Below are 23723 nucleotides of genomic sequence, written 5' to 3' on the forward strand. Positions count from 1 at the left end.
TTCCAAATTGTTTTCTGAATAGTTTGTGCTCACGACCAACAGCCATCGATATATGTAAATTTATGCATGTCTGTTTCTTGTATATCAGGAATTAAAAACAACAAAACTTGCACCACTGCACTCTTTAAAGTAAACCGGGGATTGTAGCACAATTTTTTAAAGAGATCGGACAGGTACACTGACATAGACTCACCTGTCACACCTACACCACAAAAAATAGAAGGAAGCACATTTTCTGGTGCCCTGAAACAGGATGAAATCTGCGCCTCTAATTTAAGTTTCAGCATATGCTCCTGTGCGCGAATTGCGACAACCTGTGGCTTGGGGACGTGACACGGTGGATTGCAACGTGATCCATGCTTATCCCTGTACTGCACCATGGATGTGATGTGACAAGTTGCATGATGGTGAGCACAGATTCGCTCTTGAACGCTCCCTTTTGCTGTTGATTGGATATCCTTTGTTCCAGCTCTCATCCAAACTAAAAAAGGCAAAGGCCAATCATTTCTTTCTGTTGATAAAGACGCAGTCGAATCGACCTGTGTGTTAAGGGCATGATTACTTGCTTGTTAATTAAGTTACTTTGGATTTAGTAGTTGCTTGTTAATTAAGCAATGTGTGGCTCATCGTTTAAGCGAATGTGCACTTTCGTCCACGTATATATACCCAAATTCACGGGCAAAGAAGATGATGGATTCGTTCATTATCCCTCTTGCCCTTCACTTTTTGCCTCTGGTACTTTTTACCCCTATCTTGTTCCGGGATTGAATTATATAGACGTACGCTCGTGAAAGTTTTTTCACCACGGGTCTTAATTTCGCATGAGATGCTATGTTTTATGTTTGTAGTGATCCAGTAGAAAATAGTCAAACTCAGGTGTTAAAACCATTCCTCTCTTCCTCTGTCATTCTGTCTTCTCAGTTGAAGGCGAGGAGATGAAGACGGGCGAGGACGATGCGTATTTGCGCAGGCAATTGACTTTCGCCGTGGCTATCTACTTCGGTTATTTAACTATTATTACAGGTCATCCAAATCTACAACCTCCATCGACAAAAAAAAGAAAAAGAAAAAGAAATCTGCAACCTGCCCATTGTTCAGTGCACAGAGATCGAGGCAGTTGCTGCCTTGTTCAGTTGTGACACCGCTCCGCTCCGCCCACAAATTCAGATAAGCTTCACCTCTTCCGTGTTGACCGTCCGGACAGCCAAACCCAGAAAGAAACCTAACCTGCTATCCCAATCTGATACGAGGCTCGGATACAGTGAATTTGATGAAAAACGGACTCAGATGGCGAAATTCAAGCCGGCCATATAAATGCACCGCGGGCTTATCCTTTAGCTCCTCTCAGGATATAAGTCCTTGCAAACCCTAGAATTCCATGCTTCAATCTGCACAAGAACACGACATTTCAGTCTCTTTTCCAGAAAAGAGAAAGCAAAGACAACTACAGTCACCATGGAACAACTCATCTCATGGAACAGCGGCGTTGATGCTCTTGACGTACTCCTCTGTTAAATAGCATAAAACTACCACTTTTCGTTCTATGGTTTCAAAAAAACTACCACATTTTTGTTTGTGACTGATAACTACCGAAACCGGCGTCGGCTGTTTTAAAAAACCCAAAACGCCCGTGGCTAAGAAATTAAACCGGCTTATGACAAGTCGGGCCCGCACCTAAACGAACCGTTTGTTTGACCGTTCCTTTGACCGTTAACTGACATGTGGGGCCCACATGTCAGTGTCCGCAAACTTTTCAAAAATGCCATCAGGCCCCTGCAAACTTTTCAAAAACGCAATCGGGTCCCTGTAAACTTTTGAAAAAAGCAATTGGGTCCCTCCCGTGGCCGTGCGCCAGCAGCCGCCGTGAGGGTCACCGGCCAGCAGCCATGGCGCCGCCGTGGAGCTCCCTTCCGTCGCGGGGCGGCGCGTGGTGCTCCCTTCTGTCGCGACCAGCAGCCATGGCGCCACCGTGGAGCTTCCTTCCACGGGCGCCAGGGGGCAGCACCGCTCACCGGCGATGGCCGTTGCGGCTGGGCGCAGAAGGCGGGCTTGCGGGCGTGGGAAGTGCAGGCCAGGAAGCTCGCGAGGCAGGAGCTCGAGCTCGAGCTTGAGCCTAGTCATGGCGGCCGGCCTCGGGAGCTCGGACCCGAGCGTTGACCACAACTACGGAGGGGATTCGAGATGGGAAAGGAGGGCGCGTGGCTGGAGCACCGGAGCAACCCCACGAGTGCGGCACCACACTCCACGGTCTCTCCCCTGCCCGCATCAGCGCCGCCACCGATGCCATGGACGCGGAGCACGGTGGCCTCGTGGGCAGCTCGTGCAGGAGCACCTCGACCTCGCTTCTGCTTCCCTCGAGCTCGCCGCGGACGGCCTGCGTCGCTGCTGGAGCGCGCGCCTCCTGCCGTCGTGGGCGAGGCCGGCCTCTGCTACGGCCGCCGGAAGGCTTGCCGGCTGGCAGAGAGAGAGAGATAAGGGAGAGAAGAAGGAGGAGGAGGAAGAGATAACTGACATGTGGGCCCCACATGTCAGTTAACGGTCAAAGGAACGGTCAAACAAACGGTTCGTTTAGGTGCGGGCCCGACTTGTCATAAACCGGTTTAATTTCTTAGCCACGGGCGTTTTGGGTTTTTTGAAACAGCCGACGCAGGTTTCGGTAGTTATCAGTCACAAACAAAAATGTGATAGTTTTTTGGAACAATAGGACGAAAAGTGGTAGTTTTATGCTATTCACTCCTCAAGATGAACCGGCACTAAGGGCATCTCCAACGACAACCTGCAAAAACCCTCCCGCATCCGTCCACGGATAGGGGAATTAGTCCACGGACGCGGATGCGGGAGGTCGACATCCCGTCGTAGCCGCATACATCCAGCCTTCTGGATTTTTTTTCCAGTCCGCACAATCAAGTAGCCGTATGCAAAGGGCACAGAAATTCAAATATCCGCATGCGGCACTAGTTAAAATTTAAAAAAGTTCGAATATTTTGCATCCCAACATTGTTGTCCCCTTTCACCGCCCACTGATACTCAATCAGATCTTCCTTGAGTTGCTCGTTAGTTGGTCGATGCCGAATTTGTTGATGCATTTGAATAAACTTCTCAAACGTAGCCGGATTTTGGTCCGGAAGTTGGATAGGATCACCTATATTCTCAAATTCCAGAGCTGCGGCAGCATCGTCACCCTCATCCTCGACGATCATGTTGTGCATGATCACACAACATGTCATCACCTCCTTCAAGGTCTCCGGATCTCATTGTTTTGTAGGTCCACGAACAACTGCAAAACGGGCCTGAAGAACTCCAAATGCCGTCTCGACATCCTTTCTAGCTGCTTCTTGTCTTTGGGCAAAGTGAGCCTTTTTCTGGCCAACTAGATTTGAGATGGTGCTGACAGAGGTAGCCCATGGAGGATAGATACTGTCAACCAGATAGTAGCCCGTGTTGTACTCATGTCCATTGACAATATAGTGGCAAGGAGGAGCTTTTCCTTCAGTCAGCCTCACAAACAACGGCGATCATTGCAGCACATTGATGTCTGTGAGACCCGGGCATGCCAAAGAAAGCGTGCCAAATCCAAATATCATGTGATGCAACTGCTTCAAGAATGATGGTGGGCTTCTTAACATGACCCTGATATTGCCCATGTAAAGCCTTCGGGCAGTTCTTCCATTTCCAATGCATGCAGTCAAGAGATCCAAGCAAACCTGACCACCCTCTTGCTTCTGAGATTGCTAGGAGCCTCCCGGTGTCTGCCACTGTTGGTTCTCTTAGGTACTGAGGTCCGAACACCTCGACCACGACAGTTGCAAACCTGATCATGGCATCTCTGCACGTGCTCTCAGACATCCGTAGGTACTCGTCCCACGAATCAGTGGCCGTGCCATATGCAAGCATCCGGAGCGCGGCAGTGCACTTCTGGTAACCAGAGAAGCCAATCATTCCCACAACGTCCTTCTTCAGGATGAAGTAGTCATCGTAGGACCGGACGACTTGGTACAAACGATCGAAGACGGTCTTGCGCATCCGAAAACCCCGGCGAAAATGGTCAGCGAAGAGTGCATCGGGGAAAAGTAGTCGGCCATCAGTGTCAAATGCCCGCGCGCCCTGTTGTGGTTGAGAACTCGATGGCCCTTGATTGAGCCCTTGAAATTGAGAACATGCTCCTCCGCATGCTCCGCGTCTTCAATGACCGCCTACATTATCGCCGTCTCATCGGAGTACTCCTCCTCGTTCGACGAGCCATCCAATGGATCAACATACTGCTCGTATATGTACTCCAAATCGGAATCCATTGCTACAAAAAAGAAGGGACAACTGTTTTCAGCTCCAGCGATTCATCGAACAGTTGTCGGGCATGGTAGATGATGGTACCTTGCGGGGCGGTCGGAGGGCAGGGGGTTGAAAGGGGCGGTCGGAGGGCAGGGGGTTGAACGAAGACGGAGGAGAAGCTACGAGGAGCCCTGCTGGATCGCTGGAGGTGACGAAGACGCAGATTTTTGGCAGGGGTGTGGCCTGGTGGCCTGGGTGGTGGAGCAACGACGACGACAAGAGAGAAAGAAGGAAGGAGAGAGAATAGGGAGGATGGAGTCGCCGGGTCCAAAGAAAGAAGGAAGGAGAGAGAATAGGGAGGATGGAGTTGCGGGGTCCGGGAAGGGTTTTGGGTGGGCCTGGGGTGTCGGATTCGTCCGTTTCGCGTGTCCGGACTCCCGCAAACCTCCCTCACTTTTTCTCTGTTTTACCGGACCACCCTGCGAGCCGATACAGGATTGTGTTGGGTGGCTTCCGCGGTCCGGACGGTTGCGGAAGGTTTATGAGTCCGCCTTAAAAATGCCCTAACTAAGGGATGAAAGCAATAAATGTTGTTCAAATCCGGGGACAAGTGTCTTCGTGACCTCCATCCTCTATGTTGGAGTTGTTAGTGTTGTAGTAGTAAGCAGCATCTGTGAAAATTCAATTGGGCTCCGTTGAGCACATGCTGGATTTTTCTTTTGAAATATCAAAATAAAAGTCCCAACAATTTTTTATGTATTTATAGTCACATCCAAATACTACCTGCAAAGTTTTAGGCAAAAATGTTAAACATTTGGACCTATGAAAAAATTTTTTTTAAACACCAAATGTTACCCTAAATTTGTTTTTTCACCGACGAAACACTACTACCCCGTTTCACTTGAAAATTGTCAAGCATAGTTGCGACACTAACACAAATATCCACACAAAAATTCAGAATAAAAAAAAATATTTGACCACTTTTTTTGCGGTACTGTTCGTCCAGGAGCAAATGCTCCCAGAGCCAAAACGCCCCTCTCGTAGCATCTGCAGCTAACCAGTGCATAGAGACCAAATCGCGCCCGAGTGGCTCTTAACATGTCGGAAAAAAAAGAACGCAAAGAACAACCCTGAGTTTATGTAAATACAGATGCAGAAAGTTTTAACCTCAGTTAAGAAAAACATTTTTTTGGTGATAAAAGAAAATCAGTCAAGTGCTGTTTGGAATTCCATAAATACAAATTCTAATGTGATATAGCACATTTTTTGACTGGATTATATTCTCTCTCTTTTTGTTGTTGTTGAAAATTCAGCTTGATTTACACTGAATAAAATAATATCCCCTGAGCGATGGGCTTTGCAGTTCGTGGACTGAGGGCCTTCAAGCCCAATGACGTGGTGAGTTGTTGTTGTTGTTAACCAACCCTAGCTAGCTGTAGGCCGGCCCAGGTCGCACGCAGACGAGCCGCCGCCGGCGCAAACTCTGTCTCCGGGGAGTGGAGCGGCGGCGCAGCGGGTGGAGGCTCGTCTTGCGGCGGCGACTTTGTGCGGTGCGTGCGGCCGCAGGACGTGACCAGGTTTTCCCCTCAGCTCGCCGCAAACTCTCCTTCCGGGGAGAAGCGGCCTCGGCGTCGGCGGCGCAGCGAGTGAGGCGACGGCGACTCCGTGCGGCCGCGGGTGCAATCCCAGGTTCGCCCCTCAGCCCATTGATCCCAACTCCCAACTCCGAAACTTATTAGGAATGTGAATGGTGACTGAGTAGATAGATTTTCGGCGACCTCGTTGCAGGTTCGTCATGTCGTCGTTCGCCGGCGTAACTGTCCTCGACGGACACAACCAGTGCCATTGCGAAATGTCGGGCGTCTACGCCAGCGCCGGTGTGGACGCCGGGTACCACCTGCTCATTGTCAAGGGCTACTCGCGTACCAAAGAGTTCTTCCCCACCGGCGAGAACATCACCTCTGGTCATTTTGTAGTAGGAGACCACGATTGGTTACTCGAGTACTACCCCAATGGCTTGGACCCGAGCTGCGCCGACTACATTTCCGTCTATCTGACCCTTCTCTATGACTCCGATGTCGACGAGGAGGAAGTGGAGGTGAAGTTCAGTTTCAGTCTCATCAACCAGGTCGAGAAGCAGATGCCAACGTACATTCGTGGAACTAAAACTTACAGCTTCTCCAGCAGCGTTCCAATGTGGGGCATCGGCAAGTTCGTGAGAAGACGCACCCTTGAGCAGTCCCCGGATCTGATATGTGATTGTTTTACCATCCGTTGCGACATCATGGTTTGCAAGGACCCCAGAAGTAAGGATGATGCCGGTGGCACCCTGCCTGACATACACCAGCATTTTAGCAATCTCCTTGATGATAAGCTTGGTGCTGATGTGGCATTTGAGGTCGGCGGTGAGACGTTCGCCGCACACCGCTGCGTGCTCGCAGCCCGATCCACAGTGTTCAGGGCACAACTCTTTGGTCCCATGAAGGAGGGCACTGCCACGTCCAGCATCATACAGATCAAAGACATGGAAGCAAAAGTGTTCAGGGCTTTGCTTAGCTTCGTCTACACAGACTCATTCCCTGAGATGTACAAGGACATCATGGAGGAGAATCACATGATAGATTTTGAGGAACAAGAACAAGCAGATGAAGATGAAATGTCAGAAGCTGTGGAACCAGGACAAGATGAGCATGAAATTTGGCTGCAGGACTTGTTGGTAGCGGCAGACCGATATGATCTCCAGCGGCTCAAGTTCATCTGTGAAAAGCGGTTATCTGAGCGGATAGGTGTGAGCTCGGTGGCGTCCACTCTTGCTCTAGCTGAGAAGCATCATTGTCGTGGATTGAAAGAGGCGTGCTTGGAGTTTATCCAAGTCCAGTCTCCCTCGCGTTTGAAGAGAGTAATGGCGACTAATGGCTGGGAGCATATAATCACGACATATCCCTCTGTTCTGAACGAGTTCATCGCCAAGCTTATTGCTTCAAGGCGGAAGTAATGCTCACTCTGCATATATATGGTACGCATATTCCTTTGACCTCAAGTGACACTAAGCTGCATATATGGGATCCTCTAGAGAGAAGGTAGTCTCTGTGTGTGTTTTGCTTTTCTCTCTTCACTGTAAGAAATTTTTCTGTATGCTGAATCTGAAGAATCCAACATATGGACAAACTATCTCTTCATAGAATGGATAGTTTATCAATTCAGGTGCAAGCATCAACATTGATCTGCATCACAGCAATGTGCAAGTTCCCCGCTAGTCTTTTAGTCCTCGTATATTTCTGTGCATTGATTGTGTCATACTTGCATTTGTTGTTTTTCTAGTAGCCTGAAAGTGTCCTTTGAAGTTGTGATTTCTAGACATCCCTGGTCTGGGTTAGCCATGAGTCCGTATTATGTGTGATTTACACGATATGCTGATGCTTGTTCTATTAGTCATTAATAATCCTGACATCCACTGTTGCATTAACATCTTTACATGAGCATCGTTTTCATGGTTGATTTCGAAATCTGCTTCTGTTTTCAGGGGAAGCAAAGCAATGGAGATACGTGCATGCACTAATACCCACCGGAGATGCTGTGACGAGATATGATCACTCCTGGTCCTGGGGCAGGGGTGTAAGCGGCGCGCTTCGTAGTTAATCTCAAGAGAAATTAGTTCTAGCTTGAGTTACACGGGTTTGTTGAAGTTGCACTAGTAGGCTGTCGCCTTAGCGGGACGCCGCTCTGCATCCTTACCCTGGAGGCAAAAGCTAGCAGAAAATCACTCACTGCTGGAACTGGTCCTGGTGAAGAAAAGAAACGAGGAGAATTGCTTGGGGCTGCTTGGCCTGAATGCCGCCGAGGGCTCCCCGTACCTCAAGGCCAAACACCAGCTGGTTCTGAAGACCACACACTAACTGGAAAATGCTTCTAGTACTATTATCTGTGTCTTATTCCGGAAATGAATTGTAGATGCTGGTAAATTATTTTTCACCACGTGTGTTAATTTCACATGAGATGCTATATGTATGTATGTACTGACCCAGTTGAAAGTAGTCAAACTCAGGTGTTAAAACCATTCTTTTCTTCCTTTTCCGTTTACCTCATGTCAATTGAACGCAAGGAGATGAAGATGGCAGAGCGCGTGGACGATGCGTATTTGCACAGGCAATTGACTTTTGTTGTGGTCATCTACTCTGGTTATTTAACAACAGGTCGTCCAAAAGCTGCTCATTGTTCAGTGCACGGAGAGGTAGTTGCTGTGATGCCTTGTTCGATTGTAACACTGCTCCCCAAATTCAGATAAGCTTCTCCTCTTCCATGTTCATGTTGACCACACAACCAAAATCCAGAAACTCAGCCTTCTATTTCTACAACTCTACCGCATGATAAGCATTCTCGGACACAGTAAAAACATTGTAAATTTATTTATTGCATCAAATGATCTTTCCTGAAAAAACAGACGGGGATATATTTCAAAAGGAAGATTGCGAAATAAATACTCCCTCTATCTGGAAATACTTGCCGGAGAAATGGTTGTATCTATAATTAAAATACGTCTAGATACATCCATCTCTCCGACAAGTATTTCTGGACGAGGGAGTACGAGGCTAGAACAAATAAGTTATCGGCATATGGTACAATGGGGAGGGGATCACACTGTAAACCCAGACTCATAGATCACACTCTTAAGTAAGAAGAACAATCTGAGGGCAATGCCATTTTCAGCCCCGTAGAAAACGAGGTGAAATGATGGGATTCAGATGGCAAAATTCAAGCCAGCCATATAAATGCACCACGGCCTTATCCTGTACCTCCTCTCAGGATAAGCCCTTCCGAATTCTAGCATTCCATGTTTCAGAAAGCAAAAGAGCACGACGTCTCACAAACTTTTATTCCTAAAGAGAGGAAAAAGGAAAAACGAACTCCTCCAAAAGGTCGGTCAGATACTCTGTCCATTTATTCGACAGAACTGAAGCATTCATATTTCAGAACCTGGAAAACGCTCTACCAACTCGCAGAAAAGAATGAACTAGAAACAAAATATCAGGATTTATCACCTCTACTCAATCAGCCTTGTGGGACCAAGCTTCCTACCATTTCCGAATTACCTTGAATCATCATTTTTTGTGTTTCTAACACATGAACATATGCCGGTTGGTTCAAGTGCTAGAATCAAATATTCAAATACGCTAGATGAACTACCAATTCCAGGCCCTTGGGTTACAAGTCATCCAACTCTACTACTAGCTCCCTAGCAAAAAAAAAAAAAAAAACTGTGCACGCTGCACGGGAAGTGTATTTTTGCTGCCTTGTTCGATTGTAACACTGTTCAGTGCACGCTGCACAGGAAGGCAGTTATTGCAAGTGAGTGCCAGTTCTTCTTTAGAATTCTTCTCAGAACATGGTTTTTGTTTTTCAGCCACCAAAGACCAAACTTCAGTCCACCCTGTCTACATTTACGGAAAATAAAAATATACAAACCTGACCTAAAAATCGTTCCGCAAAAAAAAAGCAGCTGATGAAAATCTGAACACATGCAACATACAGAAAGATTGTCTTTCCCCTTGCAGAGTTGCGGCTGGTAAACTGCAAAGGCAATATCCATCCAAGAGTTTGCAATCCTGGAACAGAGCAAAAGCTTTACACAGGTACCAGAACACTGGAAGTGATATCTGGTTCGACTAAACCCAAATGCATCATGGTGGTTTAGGAAAACATACCTTGTAGTCAGAGAGTATAATAACATCTTCAGGAAGAATTGGCCGGAAATATAGTCAACAAATCAATCAGCCCTACCTGAGCAGATGGCAAAATATAAGTAAAAGCACATATCATTGTACTAACTGAACTTTGTTGGAAACTAGCAATGAGAAAAGTGATTTGACTTTGTCAATTATTGGTACACGCTCCACCAAAGTACAAGTAGAAGTGTGCAAATAAAAGAGGACACAGAAATTGTAATAAGATGAAGATCCAATATAAGTGAATGCGAACAGTATATACCTCTAATTTCTTCTCAGGGATATGAACAATCTTGTTCCATTCAGCACCTTCCTTCCTCTGAAGCTGGGTATCAAGCTCTGGATGGCATTTTGATAACAAAGTAGTCTGCGCAGAAGCTGGCAGGCCATCTTCAGGGAGAAACCTCATCATTGGGCACCCACATATGACTAATTTCTCAAGAGATCCCACTATATTCAAGTCAGCTGGCAAGGAGCAGAAATTGTAACAATCTGCAACAACTAACTTCCGGAGAGCACCAAGATTTGTAAATCCATCCAATGAAACAAGTTCATTGCAATCTTTAATGGTTATACTTTCCAGAGCAACGAGGTGGGGGTTTTCAGAAGCAAATGACAATGATGTCATCAAATGGCAGCTATTGAGCACCAACGTCGAGAGACAAGTTAGGCCTTGCAAATACCTTGGTAGTAAGCTGCAATGAACATTGCTTTGAGCTATTTCAATATGGCAAAGAGATGGAGGAAGTAAATATGTGTCAACTGCTTCTGTACTGACCGATGACAGTAACGTTGAACAGTTGCTGATCCTGAACACCTGAAGGGAGCTAAGTCTGTGAAATCCACCCGCTGGCATTGAATCTGTACAGTTCTGCAGGTTCAACTCAGCGACATGGTTTAGTTGCTCAGTGGTTAGTTCACTCAAGAAGCTGTAGGAGCTAACTAGAAAGATCAACCGTGATGCGGTTGCAATTAGTGACTCGATTAAACAAGAAGCTGGCGGTGAATCAGGTGATATTTCGACTTCAACTCTTGGTGTTGCACTAAAGGTTGGTATTTCTCGAATCTTTGGACACCGTGATACGAGTAGCCTTTCAAGACATGGAAACAAAGAACCATCTCCGATTCCAGACCAGCCATCCCAGTTGAGCATGCCATCAAATATCATGTCTTCCAAAATTGGGAAGCCCTTTATGTCACCATTCCCATAGAATTCTTGACCAATCTGCCTGACAGCATGCATGCCTCTTAGTTCAAGATACTTGAGCAGAGGAAGCTGACCAAAAGGGGGCAACTGTACCCAACCAATGCAGTTCTCAAGAACTAAAGAACTCAATGCAGTCAGCCAATTTGCCTCAAACCAACTGGGTGACCTCGTTCCTCCATATCCAATGATCTTCAACCGATCAAGATTAGGGTGAGGTCTAAGGGCATTGAGCACATCGTTATCAATATCAGAAGTTAAAGCCCTTGCATGGATGCTCCACTCAAGTTCCAAATATTCAATATGCTCTTTGCAATCTAGGCAGGCATTAACTGCCTCTTGCTGATGTTCAACATTCTCGAGAGATCTAATTTTTAACTGTCCACTAATATTTTTCACCTCCTTCAGCTCACCTAGTCTGTAGCCACTCTCCTTCCTGACATGGAACTCCCCGTGGCCATGGAGAAGAGTTTGTCCTCCGAAACCAGATATCGTGGCGCCGCCAACATTGAGAAGGAAAGCTTTTCTTAATTTGAGCAGGTTCCTCTTCATGTTTGCAGGAAGGTTGGCGCATTCACTTTCCCGGCAGGAGTGCCCTCTTGTGACCAAGACCTCCAGGTGGTAGAGCCGAATCAATGATGTTTGCCACAGCCTCTGAGGAACCCGAAAAGCGAAATAACGCAGATGTTTAAGAACTTCCACTGATGTCGGCAACCTATCCAGGCAACAACCGCTCAAGTCCAGCACACGGATGCTTTTGGACTTCTTGAATACATCATCTGGAAGGGATAATTTTAAGCAAGACCATGTCTTCTTCCAAACAATCAAGGTGCGCAAATTTCTCAACTCTGTTTTCTTCATGCTGCCTAACAAATTTGCTGATATTGATAGATGACGAATGTTTGGTGGGATCTCCTTTTGTTTATCATTTTCCACCCTGACATACTCATCCTTCGAGACATTCCGAGCCAAGTCATTGATCAAATCATGCATGACATACTCTGTTGGGAGGTCCAACAATGACCGCTCAAAGAATGATCTTTGCACAAGTTCATTGAAGTAGCCCTTTGCCACATCCTCAATATTTGTATCAGTGTCATATGAATCCTCCCTCTGCACAAAACCCTGCGCAATCCACATTTCAGTGAGTCTTTGAGGTTCAAAACGCCAGTCCTTCGGGAAAAGGCTGCAGAAGCTAAAGCATAGCTTCAATTGGACAGGTAAGTGCTGGTAACTCAACCTGAGAACCTTCATAACATCATCAGATAAATCACTCTCCAGAACTTTCTTCCAGTGGCTGACATCCAAATCAGCATTCAATAGGCGACCGATTATCTTTGCTGCTAGAGGCAAACCATTCAATCTGCGACAAATTTGTATTCCTACTTCCCTGAGTTCTGGAAATTGTCCTGGGTATTTCTCACCAAAGGCATGGTTTCTGAATAGCAACCAGTAATCATCTCTGTCCAATCCTCCCAAACGTAAAGGGGGTGTCCTAGCATGTAGGATACTGCAAGCTTTGTCAGCTCGAGTTGTCACCAAAATCTTCGACCCTTCCAGTCCAGTATTCAAAGAAGACAGCACTTTGCTCCATAGTAATTCATTCTCCCATTTTGTTCTGTCCTCGTCATACCAAACATCGTCTAGTATGAGGAGAAATTTCTTTCCAGCTATCTTTTCACGAAGAGCATTCTGCAATTCATCAAATTCAGCAACAGTGTGATAATTTGCATCAGTTAAAGACTCCAAAATATCCCTTGTTAATCTAATCTCATCATAAGTATCAGATACAGAAACCCACATCCTGAGACCGAAGTTCATGCGTATTTGTTCATCTTCAAATGCCAACCGTGCAAGGCTAGTCTTCCCAACCCCACCAACACCTACAATGGATATAATATCAATGCTTGAGTCACCGGGTACAGGTGCATTACTGGGTCGGGGTGCATCACTGTGGCTTATCTCAAACAACATATCTCTCAGCTTATGAAGCTCATCTCTTCGACCATATATATGGTGATTTTCCTTCAAAGGGGAAGTTACACGCAGCCGTGTTACTGGCAATAACTTTGCAGTAGCATTGTCAAAATTAACTACCTTCAATAAGGTATCTGCCGTTGTCTTGACCACGCCCAATTTCTCCAAAATATCTGCTAGCTTCCCCCGGAATTCGTCGGCACCGATCAAACGTTTACCCAAGTAAATACAGGTTGAGGTCACACGACTCACCGCAGACTGGCTATCAACCTTGGACTTGAGGACCATGTACTGGAAGCCGTCCAGCACATCGACAGCGCCGTAAATGGCGTCTTTAAGTATGCTTAGCAGCCTCCTCTGGTTCCCATCCTTGATCTCCCTCTTCTCGATGACATCCACAATGGTCAGAATCTCTGTCAGGGTGATGTCAAGGCGTTCAAGGTCCTTCTCCTGATCTTTCTTCCAACTGAATTGCCCCTTTATGTAGGCCAAAGCGGTATCCTGCATCTCCCGTATGATTGGCGACAAGAACCACCCCGTAACAGTTAGTTCAGCACCCATTCTGAGAGGAGATATTATTCCTGCAAATTGCAAAATATTCGATTTCAGAGAAGAAAAGGAATTAACGAGAAAGAAATTAATGGAAAAAAATTGTGAAGAAAGAGAAGTTAAGAACCTGAGGCAAGATAAATGGTGATGAGCAGATGGCTGCAGATGGATGTGATCTTGTCTTTCAGCCAGAATTGGAAGAAGAAAGATGATTGTGCTCAGTTGGTGTGGGGAGACGGGAGAAGAAAAGTCAACTTCCAATACTACTATAGCCCAAGAGTACACTGGACCACACTATTCTTTTGGAAGCTTGGATGCATGTGTATATTCCTTGGCTGGAGACTACACCAACAGATGATCATCCAACAGCTGGATATTTTCTAATGTCATGGTCCATAGAAAAAAAATTATCTGCTCGGTTCAGGAAAGGGAAAGGTCTGAAAAGTCAATGATGTTTCTGTCCTTGCTACTCTCATCCTCCAATTGTGCCACAAACCAAGGTAATCTTATATGAAATGCTGACAAGTGGGTACAGTTAGATATTATAATAATCAAGGACATCATACATATAAACCAGGGACTGGTTCTTCCATGTTGACCATGTCCAGACAACCAAGCCAGAAAGGAACTCAACCTTTTATTTCTAAAGCTGCATGACAAGTATACAACCCCAATATGCAGCTCGGATACAGTAAAAACATCGCAATTATATTGTACCAAAGCATCTGTCCTGAAAAAAATCTAATGGCGCATAAAATGTTTGACTGCGTGTTTACTAAAACAACACATATTGCAAAAGGAAGAGTACGCAATAAATATGAGCTTGAAACAAGAAGTTATCGGCACACCGTACAGTGGGGATCAGACTGTAGCCTAGCCTGACAGACCCTGCGTCCCTCCTGAAGAGGGCAAGGAGAAGAATCTGAGGGCAGTGCCGTTTTCAGCGCATAGAAAATGAGAGGAATGGACTCAGATGGCAAAATTCAAGCGAGCCATATAAATGCACCATGGACTTATCCTGTTGCTCCTCTCAGGATAAGTCCTTCCAAATTCTAATATTCCATATTTCCGCATAAGAACACTACATCTCACAATATCTTTCCTCGAAAGAGAAATGATAAACAATTAGTATTTCACGATCGAGCTTCGTACCATTTCCAGATTACCTTGTTAATTCATATTGTGATTATAACACACAAAGTTATAATTGTTTTGAGCACTGGAATCAAATATGCTAGACAAACTACAAATTCCAGGTCCATCGAGCAGACTACCAGATGATAAACGACATGCTTACGATCTACTAATTGGCTTGTTCATGATGGAACTGCCATCTCATGGAATAGCAGCCTTGATGCTCTTGGCGTACTCTTCTATTCTTCTCAGCCCTTCTTCAGGAGAAGTGGCTTCGCCCAACTGTCTAACAATCGCACTGCCAATAATCACACCATCCGCTCCCCAGCCCGCGATCTGTATTACAAACAGAAAAGCTATCAAAACTTGCAACAAAAGATAGACCAAACACTTGACAGGGAAGTTGTGAGAGCCTATATTCACCTGCTTCGCATGCTCTGGAGTTGATATGCCAAAGCCAACAGCCACAGGTTTGTCTGTAACCTGAAAACTCAAGGAAAAAGGCTGTTATATTAACTATAAGCATTCTTTAGAGCAGATTTCTATACACAAAACTATATGCTTGCTCCAGTTTACTGTTACCAATGAGAAGAGGGTTATAGTTTCGCAAACCTGCTTGATCTCCTGAAGAAGATGCTCAACGCGTAAGTTTACATTTGAGCGTGCACCTGTAACTCCGACAGCACTCACCTGCATAACGTATGAGCTAGTTACCAAATCGAGTGTTTAATTAAAAGATATCAGGGTTGATGTACAACATGAGGTGAACATAATAGATAAAGTGACCCTTCATGTTGCTTGCAGTTTGCAAACTTACAGTTGCCTTCCTTTAATACTTTTCTGCTCAAATTCCAGGGAAGTTATAAGCCCAAGATGACAAATTATATGGTGTGTTATTAATATGCAAACACATAGACTAGTTAATAAATATTCCACACAACTTGAACTATTACTAAGCAAGGGATAAAAGCAATAAATGTTGTTTGAATCTAGTGACAAACTTTGAGCAAATAGTAGGTGTCTTCTTGACACTCACAAGATAAACGAATCCTTCTGAAGCTTTTGTGATTTCCTTCATCCTCTCTGTTGGTGTGGTTGGTGTTGTAAGTAGCACCTGCAGCCAAGTGAAAATATAAATCGATAAACGAATAAACTCAAGAAAACTCTTTCAGTTAAAAGTCCATGATATATACACAAAATATTTCTACTGCGATACCATTCTAACCAGGTAGTGTAGGTAACCGGTCAGTCATGTTTAGCACTTCAATGCATGGATATGTCATGACCATACAGTTTTAACATATAAGATAAAAGTGTATCCAGGTGATATCAAGTAAACCTGAGCACCTACTGGCCCACCTAGTGCAGCCTGATCAACCTGCCCAGGCCTGAACTGGTCCCTTGGCCTGGTTTACCCCAAATTTTAGGCCGCAGCAGGCCAAATCCACAACAATCAGGGGTACCCATATTCAAGGATCTGAAACCAGATTGCACTGAATTTCTGAATGTGGCCTAGTCAAAATTGCCTCACCAGAAGGGTCTTTTGACCTGGTCTTACTTCTCATTCCATGGACCAGCCTTGTTAAGGTTCTAGATAATTCGATGTAACCATCAACATAGAACTGGCTGAAAATGCATAGGTCTAATCTCTAGTGAGAATCTATTTTAGGACCTAAAGATGATCGATGTAGGGCACCAATAACACAAATACAAGAAAAAATTCACACGAACATTACATGACAAGATGAGAGCAAGGACTCACCAGCTCTATGTCATGCATAGTGGCCTCGCTCCTCAACAATGTTGTCTCCTCCAAAGGAAGATCAGGTACGACAAGACCTGCAGCATAGCAAGCAAATCAAATTTCTCAGAAAAAAAAGCTGATCAACAACAGCAACTACTAACAACAGCATAAATGCAGAATAGATACATCACAATCAGCATATTAGTAGTAAGAAAAGATACCATGTACACCAGCTTGCTTAATCTTAGCCATGAAGTTCCGCACTCCACTCTTTAGAATCGGGTTGTAGTATGTGAAGAGAACTATTGGACAAGAGAGCTCTGGTATAACCTCCGTGAGCATCGCCAAGACAGAACCGAGCTTGGTGCCTTTCTTAAGCGCACGGGATGCTGCAGCCTGAAAATGAAATGGCTGTGAACCCAAAAACACTTGTAGCCCAATGACAAGTACTAGTAAAGCTGATAAGCATGAAGAAAAATCGGAACATGTACCTGAATGACAGGACCATCAGCTAATGGATCCGAGTAGGGCACACCAAGCTCGATCACGTCTGAGCCGCAGGAGTCTAGGATCCTCAGCGCCTTCGACGTGGTCGCCAAATCAGGGTCACCGGCGGTGATGAATGGGATGAATGCCGTCTGAAAATTTCCAGTGTTAGCCGAACACCCTAAAATGAACACCCCTCCCCACCCCCACCACACACACAGAGAAAATATGTGCAACTGCTAGTAGTGTTTTCCGCGAAAGGCGTGCCATGTGGAAAATTCATCGAGTACATGTAACGTAACCCCACAAATTTGCATTGGCCTGTTTGTAAGAAACATGGAGAAAGGCCACCATTGTGAATTTAATATCGATGAGAGGAATAGATTCAGGCTGTTGCAGGCTTGTACACCTGAATTAGCAGCAAATTTCCTGAACCCCTTGACGTATTCCCAAAAAAGAATCAGCATCGACAACCAAGCATCTATACTTAATTCGCTACACCGACGCAGAACCCCACCCCCACCCATACACGCACACGGACGGCACAATCAAGAATGTAACGCGCGGGTCGAAGGTTGGGTTGGGGGGGGGGGGGGGGGGGGGGGGGAGGGTTGGCATAGAGAGCACCTTGCCGCGCTCCCGGAGGTTGGAGAAGGTCTCCGCGACGCTGCGCTTGCCGTCGCCCATGGTCGCGGCCGGCGGCGAACGCCCTGGCTGCTGGCTGGCTCCGCGCGACGGCGTCCCCGCAGTGAGGTGGCGTGGACTTTTTCTTTGACTGGGCTGCGCGGCGGGCCGCGTCGTAACGAAGCCGACGGAAGAATAAAAAAGCAGAGGGATGGGGGGCCTCGTTTGCATTAGCAGGCCGGGCCATGCGACCGCGCTACAGGCCGTCCCGCAGCCCACAAGGTCGCCATCTCAAAAAAAAGAAGAAGAGAAACTGTCCACACCTGGTAGCAGCTGTCGATCAAAATTTGTGTCAAAATAAAAAACATGCAGCTCTCTCGCGTTTCATTTGAGAACATGAACGTGATTTACCATCGTCGATGCATCTTTGTAAGTACATGTCAATGGTTTTATTTTTCGTTTCACTGCCAATAAAATCAAGCTTATACACAAAGCATCTGTGATGAGAGAGAGAGAGAGCAATACTAGTATACTACACACACAAGTTTTTTTTCCGATAAGGATACACAAGTTTGTTATGTGATTAACGTAACGTTTTAGCTAGCGTTTTTTGGTTGTACACAGTAGGAAATTAAGGGAAGGGGGCATCCTGTTGAATTCAGGCGGGGTGGAGAGATTAGTTTAGAAGATTACGTAAAGAGGCGGTAAGTTGCAATATTTTTCTTGTAATAAAGACGATCGAGGAGCGGATACAAGATTTTTTTCTAAGTTAATAAACTTAATTAATTGGCTAGAAGGAAAGAACCGCGTACTCCAACCGCCATCATTTGCATCATTGCATGCCATACAAGAAAAAACTAACAAATACTTCTAGCTTATTGATTCTAGATTTCTACCACCACTTGTATTATTGGAACACCAAGCCAACTTGCCATCGCAATTCCGGTTTGTCCATGTTTAGTAACCTTATCCTATATTGTACATATCACGGCATGCAGTGCATCCTTGAGACTCTTGGCATATACTTCCAGCCTCTTTAATCCTTCTCTCGGAGAATTTGCTTCACCTAGCTGCTTCACCATCGCACTGCCGATTATCACACCGTCTGCACCCCACTGAGCAACCTGCATGCATCCAGTAACAATTCGTTAGCTAATATAAAACTCTTTCGCCAAAATAATACTCCCCCCGTTCCATAAATTTTATTGTGGTTTTCGTTTAAATTTGAACTAAGACCACGACAAGAATTATGAAAATCTAAACTAAAATCACAATAAGAATATTAAACGGAGGGAGTAATCATTATCATATATACATGCGTATTAAGGTTTAGAAGAACATACGGTCTTCTCACATAGCAAAACTTGTTTATTACCTGCCTAACATGGTCAGGGGTGGATATGCCAAATCCAACAGCAACTGCTTTGTCGGTGACCTGCATACAGAAACATAGCTACATAAGTTTTCTGATGAAGGACAATCATAACATAGCTCCTGCTGGTTACTCGAAAATGAATAGATAGAGCTTCTGAGACGCGGATTTTTTTAACATGCGGCCACGCAATGCCGAAATCCCGTGCATCTGCGAGCACATCATGAGTATTTAATATAGTCCCGTGCGAAATACCTCACGCGTTAATCGCCGACGCAGTGGAATACGACACGCTATACCACGCCTCAGTGGGTCACACTCTCTTTATGTTTGTATGAATACGGGCTTGTCTGTCAGCCTTCGGCCTGCAGTTCGGGGTGTGGCATAACTGCTGTTGATGTTGGCCACACATCATTAAGCACCCCCCACCTAATTGTAAAGAAAAGAAGCACGCCCCACTTCATCACTCGTGGCTGTGTACTGCACATCTTCCTCAAGCCGTGTCCGGTGGATGAACAGAGGGAGAAGAGAGATGGTTTCAGCTGTGTACTTCACTTCATCCGTCGTTTTTTGTGTCTTTGGGGAGACAGCCTCTAACAAGAAAAATTGACATTATTTGGGGGCAAGTTCAGGATCTGGGTGCTCAAGAGGGGCGTGAGAGATGCCTGTTTACCCGATTCTGCTATTTTGCGGAGCATAACCTGATTTCAAAAATAACGATGTGCTCGTTTAAAATATACTTCACTCGTTTTAAAAAACAGATTTCACCCAATTCACTTAATTCAAACAAATATTTTCAATCATTATTCGTTTGGAACGACATATTTCACTCCTTTAATAAAAGACAGACTCCACTCGTTTCACTCGATTCAGCAGCTTTCCGCCCTGGAGCCGTTTGTACCCAGGTACACTCCGCCCACTGTTGACGACCTCCATGGCAGACACCACGCCCGGCAGGTGTTCGATCAAATATCATTGAGCTTATTTTCAAATGCTATGTCGTTTTTAGAGTACGTAGGATGGTGAGCTACTCGACCATGGAGAATGAGTTGTTGTGCGATGCATGGCTGGCCGTATCTGCGGATTTCATAGGTAGGACCAGAGGACCGCCCTTCTGGGAGCAAGTGCGTGAAAAGTTTCACGCAGGAAAGCACATTGCGCCCTACGACATGTACATCATTCAATGACGCAACATGAGGTCGTTGCCATATCACTGGCATGCTATCTTGGCCAGCGTCATCAAGTTTTGCAACTTGATTAGTCAGCTTGAGGCAAGGTGGCCATGGCACGTGGACATGGAGGAGATGGTAAGTTTTACTTCCTCTTGCTCAACTTGTTGATTGATCCATTCACTCAATGCTGGTCTACACATTATATGTAGTCCGCACGCGCCGCCGTGGTGTACCACAGGTCAGAGGGACAGCCATTTACGTGCACACATTGTTGGATGAAACTAAAGGGGAAGTATGTGTGGGAGGACATGGTCCGTTCATGAAAAACTTGTTGGACATCCGGGATCTAGTCGAATTCAAGACCTTGTTGTACTAGATTTAGTTTGCATGCTATGTGTGGATGATTTGTGCTATTTTCTATTTGAACTTTGATGAATATCTGCCGGTTTGCATGAATTTCGCCTGCTTTGTTAACATGCGGGTTGAATTGTATGTGGCTAGCGTTGGATGGCTGCCTCCCGCATCCGTGTCCGCGGACTGGTCCCCCTGTCCGCGGACGGATACGGGAGATTTTTTGTTGGAGATGCCTTACATTGTCTCAAGACACAATAAGTGTTCATGTCAGAATATTGAAGTTGGCTGATGCGCGGGGGGGGGGGGGGGGGGGGGGGGGGGGGGGCTCCTAGGTGGTACAGGCCCGACTTAATTGACGTATCACTCAATGCGGTGCTCGTTTGAATGCCTTCTGGTCCATCTGTTGGCGAGGGTGTAGATAATATGAACGCTATAACGCTTTGTATATGGTGCATGGATGTCAGTATATGTGCTAGTTGTATTAGGACTGCACAAATCACGTGGGAACGAGCGGGCCTGATACCGACCGCGTGTGACAATGTCCACTTGTGATTATTTGAATCTTCTGCCGGTAACTAGAAAAACATAATACATGCATAGGTAGACGAGAGAGAAAAAGAAGCTACCATTTCTTTGCAAATACGAATAATTTATTTACAGTTTTTCTTTACAAACCTGCTTAATCTCCCTGAGAAGATCCTTAACGCGTGGATTCACATCTGGGCGGGTCCCTGTTAATCCGTTGATACTTACCTGTGCAATGTGGTTAAAGCGTTAATTACCACATGGTCACTACATATAAACGCTAAACTTGCAACAAAGCAGTTTGAATTTTAATTATGCATCTAATTGGCACTTACAAGGTACACAAACCCTTCGGAAGCTGATGTGATCTCGTTCATCCTCTCTGCCTTTGTAGATGGTGTTGTAAGCAGCACCTGCACCCATCTCTTCATCAGCCTAGCCTGAGTACAAGTGTGCAACTTGACTATTTTCTTTTCTTTCTTTCTTTTTGAATGAGTAAAATACTTAATAACTTAAGATGTACGGAAAATCCATCTCTGCACCCGAGATCATCTGCACCCCCGCTGACAAAAAAAATCAAAACAAATACTAGAAAAATGCAAAAAATTCCAAAAAAAAAAAGTGCGGTAGACAATTTGATGCGTGAGGTTCGCTCAAATTTTCAAATCATTTGGACATCTGACGAGCTCTCAGCAAAAAAAAAACAAATTGAGGGTCTGTAAAAATGTTTATTGTTCATGTACTGTTTTGATCCGATTTGTCTTTTTTTCTGAGAGCTGCTCAGATGTCCAAATGACTTGAAATTTGGAGCGAGCCTCACGCATCGAATTGTCTACCGCACAAAATTTGTTTTGGAATATTTTGTTTTTTTTGAATTTGTTACGAATTATTTTTTAACAGGGTGCAGATGAGCCTGGACACCAAAACACCCTACTCAAGATGTACTCCTATTATTAGTTGTTCAAGATGGTTTATATGCGATTGGAGCGGATGGTTATGAAGGTTTTTACCTAATATTGATAGCAGCATAAACTTGGGATCGGTCCATCATCTTTTTCGATATAAGTATAGTGTTGGTCCTATATAACTTTGTTGTTGCCGATATATCAGTTTTTATCTTTTCTTTTTGTCATAGACTGTTGGTGATTGTTGTGTATATCTTAGCTGTATAAGATCATCATTTGTATCTGATTGCGGCTACATTTTGAGTTAATAAAACGCTCTATGAAGACCATACCAGCTCGATCTCGTTCTTCTTGGCTTCAATGCTCAGATCACTTGCCTCGGTATAAGGAAGATCGGGTACTATAAGACCTGTGACACATGTGACAAGGGTGAATTAGTAACTCCATTATAAGTAAGTTTTACTCACATGAAAAACTAATTTCATTAATACTAATGAAGAATTGATCAGTGTGATTAAGTAACTACTGAAATGCATGTGTAGTACTTCCTCCGTTCCATAATATAAGACGTTTTTTTTACACTAATATGGTTTTAAAAAACATCTTACATTATGGAACAGAGGGAGTAGTTAATTAGCGGTGATACGAAGAAGACAGCTGGTGGTTACCTCGTACACCGGCCTCTCTGGCTGCGGCGGTGAAGCTCCCCGTCCCCCGCCGCTCGATGGGGTTGAAGTAGGAGAAGATGACCACCGGGCAGGATAGCTCCGGCGTCACCTCCTTCAGCATCGCCATCACGGTGTCCGACGTCGCGCCGGCCGCGAGCGCCCGCGCCGCGGACGCCTGGATGACGGCCCCGTCGGCGTAGGGGTTGGAAAACGGCATGCCCACCTCGATGACGTCGGCGCCACAGGCGTCCAATAGCCTGAGCGCCTCCGCTGTGGTCGCCAGGTCGGGGTCGCCGGCGGTGATGTACGGGATGAACGCCGTCTGTGCGCAGTCAAAAAACTTAAGCATCTTCCCGCAAAGAAAAAAAAACTTGAGCATCGACCGATCTGTACCATGCCGTTGTCTCTGGCCCGGGACATGGCCTTCGCTACCGACAGGCCGCCGTTACCGGCGGGCACGGGCGCCGTTGCCGGGGCCAGCGCGGTTGCGCGCGCCCTGACCGCATGCCTCCCCGGCGCGGCTGGCGTGGCCATTGCCGGGTCGACTGAGGCCGCGGCGAGGGCTCTGACGAATACAGGCTTTACCGGCGGTGTGGCCATTGTGGCCGCTGTGAGGGTCGACGGAGGCGAGGAAGACGGCGAGAGGGATGCCTTGAGCGGGGCTCTGACGAATACAGGCTTTACCGGCGGTGTGGCCACTGTGGCCGCTGTGAGGCTCGACGGAGGCGAGGAAGACGGCGAGAGGGATGCCTTGAGCGCGAAAGCCATGTACGTAGACGGACGATGCTGTTAGCCTGTTACTCACTTCGGTGTATCTATATGCAAGAACAGCTGGGCGCGCTTGGACTTGATGGGATCGAAGTGTAAGATTGATGCTGCTAGCTGGGAGTGGGATCGATGACGAGAATGAGCAGAGCAGCTGGTCTGCTTGTGATTATATAGCAGTTGGGTAGAGCTCGTAATGAGTGGTTTGTTTGGCTGTCTAGGTTGTAACCGTTTTAACTGTAATGGTGTGGT

The 23723-nt window shown here is 45.8% G+C and overlaps 5 protein-coding genes across 8 annotated transcripts; 1 reads left to right on the top strand and 4 right to left on the bottom strand.

Annotated features, from left to right (window-relative positions):
- Nucleotides 1–3489: 3489 nt before the first annotated feature.
- Nucleotides 3490–4023, bottom strand: LOC141023093 (uncharacterized). The gene has a single exon (XM_073499404.1). The coding sequence runs from the start codon at nucleotides 4021–4023 to the stop codon at nucleotides 3490–3492; it is 534 nt and encodes a 177-aa protein (XP_073355505.1).
- Nucleotides 4024–5670: 1647 nt separating this feature from the next.
- On the top strand, nucleotides 5671–8326 carry LOC109758468 (BTB/POZ and MATH domain-containing protein 3). Its single transcript, XM_020317326.4, has 3 exons — nucleotides 5671–5958; nucleotides 6058–7285; nucleotides 7793–8326. The coding sequence occupies exon 2, from the start codon at nucleotides 6065–6067 to the stop codon at nucleotides 7262–7264; it is 1200 nt and encodes a 399-aa protein (XP_020172915.1). The 5' UTR covers nucleotides 5671–5958; nucleotides 6058–6064; the 3' UTR covers nucleotides 7265–7285; nucleotides 7793–8326.
- Nucleotides 8327–9609: 1283 nt separating this feature from the next.
- Nucleotides 9610–14089, bottom strand: LOC109758464 (putative disease resistance RPP13-like protein 1). Of its 3 annotated transcripts, XR_002231794.3 has the most exons (5): nucleotides 13850–14089; nucleotides 10255–13754; nucleotides 9972–10047; nucleotides 9797–9872; nucleotides 9610–9701 (listed from the first exon to the last, which is right to left on the bottom strand). XR_002231794.3 is itself a non-coding variant. In XM_020317320.3 (4 exons), the coding sequence occupies exons 2-3, from the start codon at nucleotides 13732–13734 to the stop codon at nucleotides 10000–10002; spliced, it is 3528 nt and encodes a 1175-aa protein (XP_020172909.1). In that variant the 5' UTR covers nucleotides 13735–13754; nucleotides 13850–14089; the 3' UTR covers nucleotides 9610–9872; nucleotides 9972–9999. The 3 variants fall into 3 exon arrangements, 2 of the variants coding, with proteins under 2 accessions (XP_020172909.1, XP_020172911.1); XM_020317320.3 differs by having other exon boundaries at nucleotides 9610–9872; XM_020317322.3 differs by lacking the exons at nucleotides 9610–9701; nucleotides 9797–9872; nucleotides 9972–10047 and having other exon boundaries at nucleotides 10364–10687; nucleotides 10771–13754.
- A 764-nt stretch (nucleotides 14090–14853) lies between these two features.
- LOC109758458 (tryptophan synthase alpha chain) lies at nucleotides 14854–17890 on the bottom strand. Its single transcript, XM_020317314.3, has 8 exons — nucleotides 17714–17890; nucleotides 17092–17238; nucleotides 16822–16996; nucleotides 16619–16695; nucleotides 15893–15970; nucleotides 15469–15546; nucleotides 15280–15339; nucleotides 14854–15192 (listed from the first exon to the last, which is right to left on the bottom strand). Exons 1-8 carry the CDS (start codon nucleotides 17771–17773, stop codon nucleotides 15058–15060), a joined length of 810 nt encoding a protein of 269 aa, XP_020172903.1. The 5' UTR covers nucleotides 17774–17890; the 3' UTR covers nucleotides 14854–15057.
- A 530-nt stretch (nucleotides 17891–18420) lies between these two features.
- LOC109758461 (tryptophan synthase alpha chain) lies at nucleotides 18421–23597 on the bottom strand. Of its 2 annotated transcripts, none has more exons than XM_020317318.4 (7): nucleotides 23100–23597; nucleotides 22707–23028; nucleotides 22371–22447; nucleotides 21469–21546; nucleotides 21284–21361; nucleotides 19086–19145; nucleotides 18421–18834 (listed from the first exon to the last, which is right to left on the bottom strand). In XM_020317318.4, exons 1-7 carry the CDS (start codon nucleotides 23472–23474, stop codon nucleotides 18682–18684), a joined length of 1143 nt encoding a protein of 380 aa, XP_020172907.3. In that variant the 5' UTR covers nucleotides 23475–23597; the 3' UTR covers nucleotides 18421–18681. The 2 variants fall into 2 exon arrangements, with proteins under 2 accessions (XP_020172907.3, XP_020172906.3); XM_020317317.4 differs by having other exon boundaries at nucleotides 21469–21573.
- Nucleotides 23598–23723: the final 126 nt, after the last annotated feature.

This window comes from Aegilops tauschii, chromosome 5, assembly GCF_002575655.3.
Source record: "Aegilops tauschii subsp. strangulata cultivar AL8/78 chromosome 5, Aet v6.0, whole genome shotgun sequence".
Lineage (NCBI taxonomy): Eukaryota > Viridiplantae > Streptophyta > Magnoliopsida > Poales > Poaceae > Aegilops > Aegilops tauschii.